General features: G+C 39.6%; 1 protein-coding gene across 4 annotated transcripts in view; it reads right to left on the reverse strand.

The window, feature by feature from the left end:
* LOC120054569 (pre-B-cell leukemia transcription factor 3) overlaps positions 1 to 11,508 on the reverse strand; it is an 83,565-nt gene extending 72,057 nt beyond the window's left edge. For all 4 annotated transcript variants that reach the window (XM_039002022.1, XM_039002044.1, XM_039002036.1 and 1 more), the window contains exons 1-2: positions 11,315 to 11,508; positions 10,520 to 10,593 (exon numbers count right to left, since the gene is read on the reverse strand). In XM_039002022.1, coding sequence (XP_038857950.1) covers positions 10,520 to 10,593; positions 11,315 to 11,508 — 268 coding nt within the window. The remainder of the gene's footprint in view (positions 1 to 10,519; positions 10,594 to 11,314) is intronic.
* Positions 11,509 to 14,370: the final 2,862 nt, after the last annotated feature.

The following is a 14,370-nucleotide window of genomic DNA, read 5'->3' on the forward strand; positions in this document are numbered from 1 at the left end:
AAACCATTTTAATTGAAAACAATCACAGTAAGATACATAATTGTTTCCCAGAAATTATTTGAGATAAAAATGGCTGCATCGGACCTTTAAATAACATTTATGTTGGTAATTTCAAAAACACAGATACTATGAAAAAGCACATTGTCATCATTCTTTTTTTACAACATTGAATATATATTATTTTAGTTTTCACAGACATCATAAATAATTTTGATATATGGATATAGGTTGCCAGCATGTCATTAACTGGTTTATAATATCTATCGACATATAGTAAAGATGTTAAGCGAATCTGATAATCAAATGAAACATACATTTGTGAATAACTGTTAGGTTGTAATATTAGTAATTATCTATATCAGTAGGTGCTTTTACTTTCCCATGTACTTCCTAACAGCGATAACTCCAAGGAAGACTGAGTACTCCCACCAGCTTGCTACTGGACAGGATGGGTCCACTTCCAAATCAGGGGAGCGGACCCATCCTAAATTCATTAGGAGGGACCATCCAATCCCCCACCGCCTTCCTCTTGAGGAAAAACGGGAAAGAAAAACAGCAGTAATGTACTCTGGGTGACATCCACTTTCTAAAGAGAAGAGAAACCAGCCTCTTTCGCTTTTCAATCCCCATCAAAGTGGAGTAAGAGGAGGGACAGCGTTCCCCTACTCGCCGTCATTAATCATGACTTTCTGGGAGCAAGCGCGTATTAATTTCTGTCATCCCAAACATCACTGCATATTGTTATGGCACGGCTTAGTCCTCATTCACCACCAGACGTTACCCGCTTGTCCTGGCTGAGGGGAGACTATGACGGTGTGGCTATGTTCAGAGCAAGAGGCCTTTATCCCTGGGGCTCTGACACCAATTAAGCCATTTCACCAAGAGAGGAAAACAGGACCTGCCGTTTCACTTTAACATGAGCCATCACCTAGCCTTTGGCCACTTGCCATCTTTCCGTTGCTTCAGCCCACAAAAATGAACTTCAAAGAAGAAAAGGAAAGGTACATTTCGAGTAGTCTGAAACATTCACCAACCCATAAGAAAATATGACGATAGAAGGGGAAGGGGTTTTCAGTCCCTTGTATATTGTTTTAGGAGTAAAGATAGTAAATCTGAATCACTTAATAATATAAGGTTTCTCTGTGTTCAACACCAGGAGCCAATAAGTTGCCTTTAAAAACACAAATACGAGGCCATCAAGGAGTTTCAGTGAAATGATTGATGCTATGTTCCATCTGACCTGGCAAATATTCAAAATGTTCTATTCTCATTTTAATGTTAAGTAAAAAAGACTATCAATTGATAAACAATCTCTGTCCCTAATAATAGTTAATAATGCAAGGTAGTACCATTTAGTGATGACTTCAAAACTGGCCATCCAGATGCTTTCAGACATTTACATCTGCTTTTAAGTTTTTAATGTTGCCTTTTGGCAGGCAGCAGAGTGGGGCTTGTCAGGGCAGGGGCAGAATAGTGCAAGGTTTGGTATGAATTAAATATTAGAAATCTTAACACAGCAGCCAATAAGAATTATTTGCCTTATTAAAGCAGCAGAAGACGCTGATTAAATTTTCATTGCATTGCAGTCTTTTTCCCATTTCTGCCTTCAATATATCATTCTAATGTATGAACCGTGTGGAACAATGGTTTGCGGAACAATAGAAAAAGGGACTTAATTTCAGATGAACAAATAAGGAGAGAACTTTAGAAAACACCTTTTGTGAAAACAATACATGTGATAAGGGCAGAAATAGACAACAATAACACATTGTTCTGTTTTCTATAATAGCTACATAACGTTACGCAACATTGTATAGTATGTGTGTGGTAACATGGATAACGATTTGAAGCCTTGCAATGTTCAAATGTTAGAACTGTTCAAATAAAATCTGTAAATCTAATCATCTAGATGAAATTGAAAATGCCAACACCTCTCTGAAGGACAAATGATCGCCTGTAAGAGTTCCCTTCACTATACCCTGTTACTGTATTACATGGATGATATGATATGTATCATCAAACCTCGAAAGATGACTCAGTCAATTATAGAATGGATCAACACAAAAACAAATAACATCAAAATATATTTCCTGTAAACAGAGGGGGGGGGGGCCCTCTTTACTAAAAACATTCTGGTATGTTGATTGTCCACATTTAATGTGTATGGGGAGTAAATGAACATCAGGCATCTATTGCCCCATGAGAAAATATCTTCTCTGAAACACTGGAGCTAATGAAATGGGGACCTATAAATAGCAGTATCATTACCGAGAGAGGACTTGCTTTGTACCCGTCTCTCCATCTGACACTCTTTACACTAATAACGCTCTATGGAAATATTGTTCCACCATCTAATGATACTGCGTTAAAACATTAAGATCAGGATTGGACTCAGATAAAGAAACTCTATAGGAAACATCCGGTAACCAAACCTTTGCTCTGTTTCTAGTTGTATCAGTCCTATTACTGTGTAACAGTCTGCCCATTGCATTGGTGCAGTGTCTCTGTTACCTGACCTGATCTGTGATTAGCTCTTACTCAATCAATATCACTTATCGCTCCATAAGATACATTCAGACTATTCCTCAATGGGCTTGAACTGAATAGTACCTACACAAATCTAGCATACTAATGTATACTTATGAAAACATCAATAAATAAACATAAAACGCATTGATTTAACAGAATTACTCGCTGTCAAATCTATATCTGACAGGAACCGTCCAGCGAGGTGAGCATGGGTAAATGGTAATTTTATATTTTGCTGTAGTACATACGGGACATAAACACCATTGGTGGTTGGATGGCTTTTCAAGCTTTTATGCTTTCTGACAAAATTATTGATGACAACACATCACAAATTGTACTTATGTCATATACATGTCAGGAGAAAAGCATAAAATATTGAAAACAGCTGTGGCTGGCTTAACATTCACTTCTTTGAATGAAAATGTAATGTTTCATACTGAGCGCAATTTGGTTAACCTGCAAAGAATAGCTGACAAGTCAAAGGTGATATCGAATTCATCAGCTGGTCTCTTTCTGGTCTGAAGGGCGCACAACTCCAGTAATATATTAGAGGAGACGCCTCGCTAACAGATGCCAGGGCCCTGATGGAGAACAAGCTACCTCCATGTTGCAAAAATGTCTCCAACATGAACATAAAGCACCAGGTGGCCCACGGGGGAAACATTATGACATCTGACCGCTGGAGAGGAGGGCCTAGCTATATGCAACGATCACAGTGAAATAAATGTGTTAAAACATTTATTATGATCAGTTATACAGGGGTTGAACATCTTGAATTAACTAACACGACAGACAAACTTATTCCCATTGACAAAAAAAAGTTTTGAAGCCAACTGAATTAATAAACTCCAATGAAATTCCAATAACAGAATTCTGTCTATGAGGTAATATTTTACATGTTCATATTCACTGTATTTTCTTGAATAACAAAGAATGGAGCAAACCGAACGATCTGAGGTAGAAGGTAATTAAATGAAACATGAGCTCATCTCCAGAGTTGGGGGTGGGGGTGCAGGGACCACATTTATTAAATGAGATTAGCAAATATAAGACAATGTCATTGATACCCAGACTGGGTCAATGTGGGAGGAGCCTTTCTTCCTGATGGATGAGGCTGAACAATGCTGAGGAGGATCTGAGAGATTTATTCTAATTTTCTTTTCTATTATTCATCACGCTTCAGCAGCATGTTGGTTCAGGTGGGATACTCTGTTTGGTTAGCTGAGAGAGGGACCAGAACACTGAGGATAATGGAGTGCACAGAAAGCAAGCAATGCTGCTCCAAGCTTTACCGATGTCAAACGTTTCAATCAAGCTTTCCCTTTTGCATCCCAAGCAGCCTCTCCTGGCTGCCACCGCCTGAAGATAACTAGTTCACCAACTTTGTCATGCCTAATTAACAACAACTCAGATGTACAATTGAGAAATGTTGCAATTAACCTACTAAAATATTGTTGGAGGATGCACATTTTTATGCCAGTTGCCATAAAGACTAATTTGTATAATGTATTGGCAAAAATACAATTATGGGCTGCTGTTCGCACAGGAGCCCACAGAAAACGCTTACAGCTATAGAAGAGGTAGCGAGAGAGGCAAGCATAAGATGGGGTGTGTGTGAGTACAGATGGAGGGTCATCAGCACCAGCAGGTTATCGTACCAAAGCACCTCATTCAGATCAGAATCAGATTCAGGTGCTGCTATACTGTAGCAGTCGGGAAAACAAAATACGACAAATACTGGGAGAATGTGAACATATGACATTCCAGATTTCCCTCCCCATCGATACTGATACGCACCCCACTTTTTCTATTTTCTCTCTTTATCATATGCTTTTTTTCTCTGCTGTTAGGAGAAAGCAGGGGATTTGGGAGCTGCTTAGATAACCTCCCCATCTTCCCAATCCCCTACCCGCTGCAGAGGAAGCACAAGTAGCCCTGCCATTGAGACGGCCAGGAACCCAGCTGTGAGCGAGCCATTCTGCCGAGCGCTATCTAGTCGCAGCAGCCGCATCACTGAGGCACTCTCGAACAAAAAGCATCCAAAGTCAATTGTCTGTCTGTTGAATGGATTTCTGTTCGACGGCATACATTGACTGTGGTATTTTGCACAAATCAACACTATAAAAAGCAAAGGGTAAAGAACAAGGGAGTCTTCACAAATATTGGCTTTTGATCTTGGGCCATGGTAAGGATTGTAACACTGTTAACTTCATTGTTTTCTCAATTTAATATAACTATAATCATAATATTCATAATAATCATAATGGCATGTCAAATTAACAACAAACTAGATTTAGGGGTCTCATTAACTCTTTGTCAGGGAGCCTTAAAATTAATGTTCCCTAAAGGTTTGACAAATGTTTACACCCTCAATCCTAACTATATTTACTCAGGGTAATGCATTTAGTCAGCCTTGCACGTGGTTAATTACAACCTCAATCTGAAAGTTACTCAGCCAGTCAGTCCACTGTTCATAACCACAGCGTGCACATAGATGAACTAACAGACAAATACTGTGGCATGTTCAGCAGTGGTATCAGCAGTATGAGGAGGCTAACATGTAGGCTAACCCTACCTCCCTAGTCAGATACTGTAACTAGTCTCTCTAATCCACTGCTCTACACACTGGATCTGGGCATTTATCAGCCTGAGCCTCCTGCAATCTCCTACCTCTCCAGACCAGACCTCCCATTTCTGAACTTGATGAGTCAAAGGTCAGGAAAACAACAAGTCAATACACAGCCAGGAGGAGTGCAGTGCAGCTGAGAGAGCTGTGGAGAGGACTAAGCCTCTGTGGCGCGCTGTGATTTAGCCTGTAATAGTTTTCTGTAATCTCTTTCTATTGATTAAACCTCACATCAAAGAGGAGTGCTTTTGCAGAACCTTTCCTTTTCCTGGTCAGAAATACCATATGGAGGTAATCTTTCACCTTTGTTATTCTTGCTGCTCCCGCTGCTGATGTGAGCCTCGCTTCCAGGGCAAGAGAGAGACGAGAGGAGAGAAAACAAACCCAGCACAGAGAAACTACTGCAAAACCCATCTGATTAGCACTGAGATCTCATGCCCAATGCACTGTATGTCTTCCTCAAGCTACAGTAAAAAAAAAAAAAAATCAGCAAACGTATCTTTTTAGAGTTTACTTTTCTTTATCTACCCCTGACATGCTGGGCACAATTCAGAAGAGGTGTGGACAAAAGGAATGTGTCAAAGAACAAACACGTGTCATCATTTGCAGATTGCTGGTATCAAACATGATGAGTGAGAGAGAAAATAAACAATGGACAATAAAAAGGTAAAGAATTGTAGCAGTTTCAGCAATATCTCACATTCAGCTCATTGAAATGCAAGAACAAGAGAAAGTGAAAAAACAAACCCCTCCTGCTAAAAACACTCAATTTACTGACAGGCAAATGACTTCATGCTGCCACTTAATCTAATTTCTTGCATAATGCCCCCTAATTAGCATATCAAAGTGCATTAATATTTCTAGGGCATTAGCGATGAGGAAATCTGCTCTGGGTCTACAATAAGAGTAAGAAGAGTGCCAAAAATCCTCTGAACACTACAAATAGTCTGTTTACCAGTCAAGTGCATCCCACTTTCTTTCCCAACCACACAACACCCACCGCCATGCACCAAGTTCCCTAGTGCGTTTCTGAGATTCTAGGTGGGTTAAAATGTCCTTCTTACTTCTAACATACATATGAATGTAAAAAAACGGAACGTTCTGCACAGTATTGAAGCATATCCTGTAAACATAAAGTACTTACAGCCATATTTGTTTGCTGCACTGCTGTCAAATTCATGTTTGGATATGGTTTTCCCCGGATGGGATCATTGGGTGGCTAAATGACATTGAGATTATGTGCCAGTGAACAGACATGAAAGGAGCAAACAATCCCTCTGTATGATGCCACGGGAGCATGTGAATGACCCACAGTGGGAGAGAAAAACTGTTTGGTTAAGAAGGCCACCAGACCAGCTGAGATCTGTCAATGGCTAAGAGGGGGAAGACTGTGACTCCAAACCGCAGATTAACCACACACACACTCACACAGATACACACACACGCACACAGACACACTCTCTCACACACACAGAGATATATACACATACACACACACAGACAGACACACATCATCCATTACCTCTTCAAACAGATGTAAATCCAAGTATGTTTGCTGTCATTGTTTACATGGCTACAATACAAACACTTCAGGTTTGATTTAGCCTGTTTCTATTTACACCTGGTACAATGTGATCCAAGAATAATAATAAGCATTTTAAATTTTCAAAGATTTCTCTCTCCTTACATGTACATTGTACTAATTGCATTTAATTGTATTATGAAACTACTGATACAGTTTTATTATGTATCTATTGATACAGTATAATCAAATAAAGCACTGGATTATCTGATTAAAATGAGATCAATAATGTCCATATGTCAAAACACACACACACACACACACACACACACACACACACACACACACACACACACACACACACACACACACACACACACACACACACACACACACACACACACACACACACACACACACACATCTCAATTCCAAACTAAAGCTGGATTTAAATTCTCAATTGTAAAAACAAAGACTTTACAGCTACTCCCATACTTCACACAGCACACAAAACACATACTGATCAGAGGGACTGGGATAGAGAAAATGTACAACCAGAAGCATTGCTACACACAGGCTTTTCCAAATTGAGTGCTCAAACAAAGTAGCACAGAAGTACAGTATATTATTTACTGGTTTAGTTCTTGTGGAAAATGACATTGAAACAAAGACCATCAAAGGGATTAAAGAAGATTACAACAACTGGAATAGTAAACAAGCTCATTTAAATAATTAGCATACTTAGAGACTCTATTTCTCATGCATAATTAATTAGATATTTAATGTAATATAAAATATAAAAATGTCAAAAGTAATCCAATATGTGCCCACGGAGATAAGTTCTACAGGTGGGGTTAAGATCTGAAAGCGTGTAGGGGTACATGCATATCGTGTGTGTTGATACTAATGCATGGATTAATCTATGATGCACACTCATACAGTATCAAACATACAGTATACTCACAGTCGCTCCCACATCGTTATATAGAGCTAAAACATCCAGTGATCATGTTCCCCCTTTTTCTTACACAATCACTCTCTCACTTTCCCACTTTCTTCTCGACAGGCATAAAGAATACCTCAAGTAGGCTAGGCAGCCAAGAGGGCCCTTCTCATGCCCCTGCGGACACCTCCTGTGGCCGAGAAGTTCATTAAGTTTTATGATCTCACCCAAGTCACTTCTGCTTATAAGCCACACAAAGGCCATGAATCTGACACCTCGTCACTATTTTAAAGCAGTAGCAAATTAATGTCATTTAAGGGGTTTCTGTATGATAGGCAACTTTCAACTGGGTTTAAGAGTTTACCGGTATTTGACAACTGTCATCCCTCTCTCTCTCTCACTCTTTTAAAGGATACCAAAATACCAAACGTGGCCTTGACCAACATGTAGGGAAAAATGCCAAACTTGGCCTTGACCAACATGTAGGGGAAAATGCCAAACGTGGCCTTGACCAACATGTAGGGAAAAATGCCAAACGTGGCCTTGACCAACATGTAGGGAAAAATGCCAAACGTGGCCTTGACCAACATGTAGGGAAAAATGCCAAACTTGGCCTTGACCAACATGTAGGGGAAAATGCCAAACGTGGCCTTGACCAACATGTAGGGAAAAATGCCAAACGTGGCCTTGACCAACATGTAGGGAAAAATGCCAAACGTGGCCTTGACCAACATGTAGGGAAAAATGCCAAACGTGGCCTTGACCAACATGTAGGGAAAAATGCCAAACGCGGCCTTGACCAACATGTAGGGAAAAATACCAAACGCTTGCACCACTGTTGTGATACTGTCTTTTTTAGTCATAAACGACTGGAACTTGACATAATATGATTTACCATTGGTATCGAAGATCACTATTCACTAGCGAGAGTAAAGTGGACAGCTTATAATGCTTCTGCAACAGCTTGATATAGAATAAAACATTTCAATAACTTAAATGATTTAAATGTTAAATCCATAAAATAAAGTCTTAAAGAAATAGTTAAATATTGTGGATAAAAATAAAGAGCCTCTGCCTATTACACTGTATAAAGTATCCCCCAGAAAATCAGCCACACACCCTTTAGTAATGAATCAACAGCAATATTTTTTATATGCTTTCATATAGGCCGTCATTGTAAATAAGAATTTATTCTTAACTGACTTGCATAGTTAAATAAAGGTTAAATTAAATATTACAAATATATACACTTACAATACTGAAAATGTTAATTTTGTATATTGCATTGCAGTCCAAACACATCTTTGTAATAGGTTTATATGTGAGAAGTTGACTAGCACTAACCTCCTTTTGGCTCATCAACATTTTCAGAAGTATCCTATCCACAAAAAATACCTTCTCCAATAGCGTGGGCGTAAAATCATAGTATTTGCTGTCATATCCAAAAGTGATATTATATTTATTAAGACCATATGATATGCATCTGGCCTTGCAACGACTGGTCTAGGCTACCTACCCTAACAAAAGCGTATTCAAGATGCACACCATCACATCACTGACTGTAGCATGTGGTTCCTGTCTTCTTATGAGCAATCTCCTTTCGGCAAAACCCTCAGGCCTACTAGAAAGACTTTGGGCAAAAAACAGAAATGAAAATGTGCATTATAATAAAATAGTGTTCTATCGATATATGGTGTTTGATTTGCTGTGATGTCAGGATTGCATGGCATTGCGACGCACAAGAACGATGCATAAGACAGGTTGCACAATTAGTATGCTAACCTTAGTAGCTTGTGGATTTATCATGGTTAGAATTTGAAAAAGGTTATCTTAAAGTAGCATGGTTCCACAATTGTTCACTCATGCGCTCGCACAGACTGGCATGCACAAACTCACTCACACAGCCTATACACACACACAATAGTGTTGTTTGGGGGAAGCCTATTTAACTTTTTGAGTTTAACTCATCATCTTGTAGAAGGCTAGTAGTAGGAAGACCAAACCAATTTCCTGTTTAAAAAAATATACCAATCTTAAATCATGTCCTATTTTCTAACAATATATGAACCCTCATACAGTTACTCCTTCGTAGGCTACCCATTTGTATTAGGAAATTAATATTAATGTGGGCAAGAGACTTGTTCTAAAACTTGTGTCCCCACATGCTGGGCAGATATTTGAATATTATGTTTTCTTTTAGGCTCTACAATGCTCTTATATATACTTTCCACAATTTCATTGCACTTAGCTTGTCACGTTAGAAACGGCTGGCTCTATTGATCGTCTGAATGCTTTATGTGCGTTACAGAAGGCAACAATGGTTAGACTCGTGCCAATAATGCCAATAGTGATCCATCCTGTGGACAGCAAACCTCATTAAGCACGAGATTATAATCTAATTGACTAAATATAGGATTAATAATTACCATCACTGTTGGCTATACTTTCCATTTTAATAAAAAACGAGATGCATGGCGCTGAAACGGCTCATATAATGCGCATGGTGTGGTGTAGCCTAATAAAACCAAAGCAAGTGAATTTCCTTTATTTATGATCAAATATGGAGGATTGTTACGCACCTCATTGTCCATTCCATCCCTATGTAACCATCGGATAACAACCCTATATCAATTTCTACATGAGAGCACCGATACCTTTTTGCGGAGATCTGCAGATGCTTCTCAAAGGCTGTAACGTTAACCATAACCTGAATTTTCCCATTTAAAATGTCATGACCGACGGGAGCTGATTCTGTCTCCCGCTTGATAACTTCGGATAAGGCTGCCAACGGGGAGAGTAAAGATGGCGGTGTGCAAATGCGTTGGGGCTCAGCAATGTTGCCTATTGATACAGTCCTCCTGATGTTAAATCTTCCACTTTAATTCATGTGAAGTCTTACCTGTTTTCTCTTTGATCTCGCAGAGGACGCTGAAGAGTGCAGGTTTCATTCTGTGGCAGTTCAGTCCATGTTTCCTGTTTCAGTTTGAGACAAGAACCAACATTGAAATATAGTCACTATAACACCTCAGTTGTTAAAACTTTTAAGATAATAATGTGTCTTTGTTCTTTACAATAACTTCGAAGTCTTGCTAATTTTGCACATGTTGACATGCATCGCAAAGTTGTAGCATAAACAGTGATTTGTCAACACGAATGACGATGGATGCATTGTTTGTTGAAATGCTAACTATTTTGTAAGACTTCAAAGTTTGTTTAAAAAAAGTTTATTTGTAGAACATTCACAATTGAAACTACGAGTGTAAGCCTACATTCAAAATTGTTGCTATTGGTAAATAACTTACCATGGAATTACATTTGGACATTAGCCAACGTTATTTTTAAATATCAGGAGTTACTGTGAAACAGTACTTTACAAATACGCATCAATGTTTACAGGAGCCCCAACCTACCAATTCGCAACATTATATGTAAATGCAATGTAAAGCCTGCACTTTGCACATAAAAGTTTTTTTTGCCTCCACACAGCCAGAAGCAAGTTTCAAAACTATTAGAATTACTGGATGACAGCTGTTAACTTTTTAATCTACATTGGCCGCTGCAAATAATTTTGACCATGGGATTGCCATATGGATCAGCATTTTATAGCCAGCCTTTTATTACATGAATGTTAATTAGCTATAGTGAGTAATGGTGCGTAAAGTGTTTTGTAAAGAAAACATATAAATGAACCAACTTTGCTTGCGCCTCGTCCAGACTTTGGTCAGTAATGGTCATTATTTGATGCAGAATGTCACCGATATCTTGTTTTCTCCCATCATCTATCCCATCGTGTCCATGTGGAGGCGGCAGTGCCATGCCTCCTTGTATCGAGTGGCCAGCCAAGCTGACACCGCCGAGAGCCTGCATGATCCGGGCTTGTTCGTCCATAGTCAGCCGAAACAGAATCACGAAGCCACACAAATGGAAACTTGGCTTGAAAAACTCACATACAAAAAAACAACTACAACATGTGTTGCGTTAGAGAGCTGTATATTGGTGATATTGCGTTTACGCGTAGCCTATAAGAAAAAATAAATAGGATAACGTTAGCTGAGTACCAGTAATGGTATCAATATCGCGTGTCCAAGTAATCACTTTCTTGCAATCTTCCTTCTTTATGCACGGTCCGAAGTGTGAGTATCTATAAATGTTTTTGTCCGAAAATGCATAAGCTATAATTGTTCAAACTTATTTGTCAAAATGACAGCCGCTGTCCCTCGTATCCTGCAGGAGTCCTCTTGTCAATTCGTCTTTCTCTTTTGAGTTGACGAGTTGTGTATGATTGCTCCTTGCTGATCTGTCATTTATTAGTCGTCTTCTTTTGATTATGTTTCCTCGTACAATTCCTCTTGAAAATGTTCAAATCCCCATTATTGTCAGCAGGAAACAAAATATCCAGTGAAAATTAACAATAAACATGTGAATGAAAATATAAAAAATATAACACTTAGACAGGAAATTAGTAGGCCTACCTGCTACCTGTAAATGTATTGCAATTATTAAAAAAAAAAAAATGTTTTGCATTAGTGGAAAAATTATAGAAAAAAAGAACAGCGAGAAATTAATTAGGCTACACGCTGTAAAGCGATGCGCAAAAATATCTGCCTGCTGAAATTTATGAGCGCGAGCCTCTGCCTCTGTGTGCTTTATGTTGTTTGATGGCAGAGGTAGTGAGCGATTGAAAGTGTGCCAATGCCACTCACTCAGTGCAAACGTGTCAGAACAAGAGCTGGAGGAAAAAAAAGACAACATCGAAATACAAATGCATGCTCCGCCCATCAGAGGAGGGGTCTATATACTTGTCACTTCTCTGGAACCCCGAAAGCTAAAATTCTAGTGCATTGCTTGAGATGGTGATTATAATGACGAAATAACGGTGTAGTTCCACTTGTCGTATGCCTCACGAGTGCACGTGCACCAAAATACTGTCATTCCACACATTATAAAAATGTGCATGTTACAAACAAAATAAAATGCATAGGCCTAATCAGATGTTTATATAGTTTAATACAGAACTGATAATGAATTGCACACACTTTTTGCTTTTCAGGGCTATGGTATAGTCATCTCTACCAAGCCGAGGCTCATAGGGTAGGCACGCAGTAAACATGTTTATAATATTGGAAATAAACCACTTCGACCAATCAATGCTGTGTTTGAATGCGACTGACGACCAGAGTGTCCTATTGCTGGCAGATGCATGGTCCTGAAAGCCCACCCACCATATCCTCTATCTTCACTGTGCTTGAACAAAAGGATAGAAACTTCTGATTGGTCGTTGCTATGGGTGACATGCATTGCACAGGCAGGCAGCGCTGCTCAGCGCTCCCCTGCAGTTGCTATGGCAGCAGACAAGTTGTTGAGCTGGATGCAAGGCTACAACATTTAAGCGTCATATACCTACACACCATTCATATAAGACTGTTTCATTGAAATCACGCAAACACCCCAGAATAGCAAGTGTTGGATGAGTATATAATATACAGTGCATATGGAAAATATTCAGACCCCTTGACCTTTTCCACAGTTTGTTAAGTTACAGCCTAATTCTAAAATGGAATACATAATTTTTTCCCCTCATCAATCTACACACAATACCCCATAATGACAAAGCGAAAACAGGTTTTTAGACATTTTTGCAAATGTATAAAAAAAATAAGTATTCAGACACTTTACTATGAGACTCCAAATTGAGCTCAGGTGCGTACTATTTCCATTGATCAACTTTATTGGAGTCCATCTGTGGTAAATGCAATTGATTGGACATGATTTGGAAAGGCACACACCTGTCTATATAAGGTCCCACAGTTGACAGTGCAGGTCAGAGCAAAAACCAAGCCATGAGGTCAAAGGAATTGTCCGTAGAGCTCCGAGAAAAGATTGTGTCGAGGCACAGATCTGAGGAAGGGTACCAAAAAATGTCTGCAGCATTGAAGGTCCCCAATAACACAGTGGCCTATGTTCAAGATTCTCTGGTCTGATGAAACCAAGATTGAACTCTTTGGCCTGAATGCCAAGCATCAGGTCTGGAGGAAACGTGTCACCATCCCTACGGTGAAGCATGGTGGTGGCAGAATCATGGTGTGGGGATGTTTTTCAGCAGTAGGGACTGGGAGACTAGTCAGGATCGAGGGAAAGATGAACAGCGCAAAGTACAGAGTGATCTTTGATGAAAACCTGTTCCAGAGCGCTGGAACGAAGGTTCACCTTCCAACAGGACACTGACCCTAAGCACAAAGCCAAGACAACGCAGGAGTGGCTTTGGGACAAGTCGTTGAATGTCCTTGAGTGGCCCAGCCAGAGCCCAAACTTGAACCCGATCGAACATCTCTGGAGAGACCTGAAAATAGCTCTGCAGCGACGCTCCCCATCCAACCTGACAGAGCTTGAGGGGATCTGCAGAGAAGAATGGGAGAAACTCCCCAAATACAGGGTTGCCAAGCTTGTAGAGTCATAACCAAGAAGACTCGAGGCTGTAATCGCTACCAAAGGTGTTTCAACAAAGTACTGAGTAAAGGGTAATCAGAGGGCTGATATAAATACTATGCATGCCAGTCTCTCTTGGCTAAGAGTTGAGGAGAGACTAACTGCATCACTTCTTCTTTTTATAAGAAACGTTAATATGTCGAAAATCCCAAATTGTTTGCAGAGTCAACTTACACACAGCTCTGACACACACACTTATCCCACCAGACGTGCCACCAGGGGTCTTTTCACAGTCCCCAAATCCAGAACAAATTCAAGAAAGCG

Source organism: Salvelinus namaycush, chromosome 1 (assembly GCF_016432855.1).
Source record: "Salvelinus namaycush isolate Seneca chromosome 1, SaNama_1.0, whole genome shotgun sequence".
Taxonomy (NCBI): domain Eukaryota; kingdom Metazoa; phylum Chordata; class Actinopteri; order Salmoniformes; family Salmonidae; genus Salvelinus; species Salvelinus namaycush.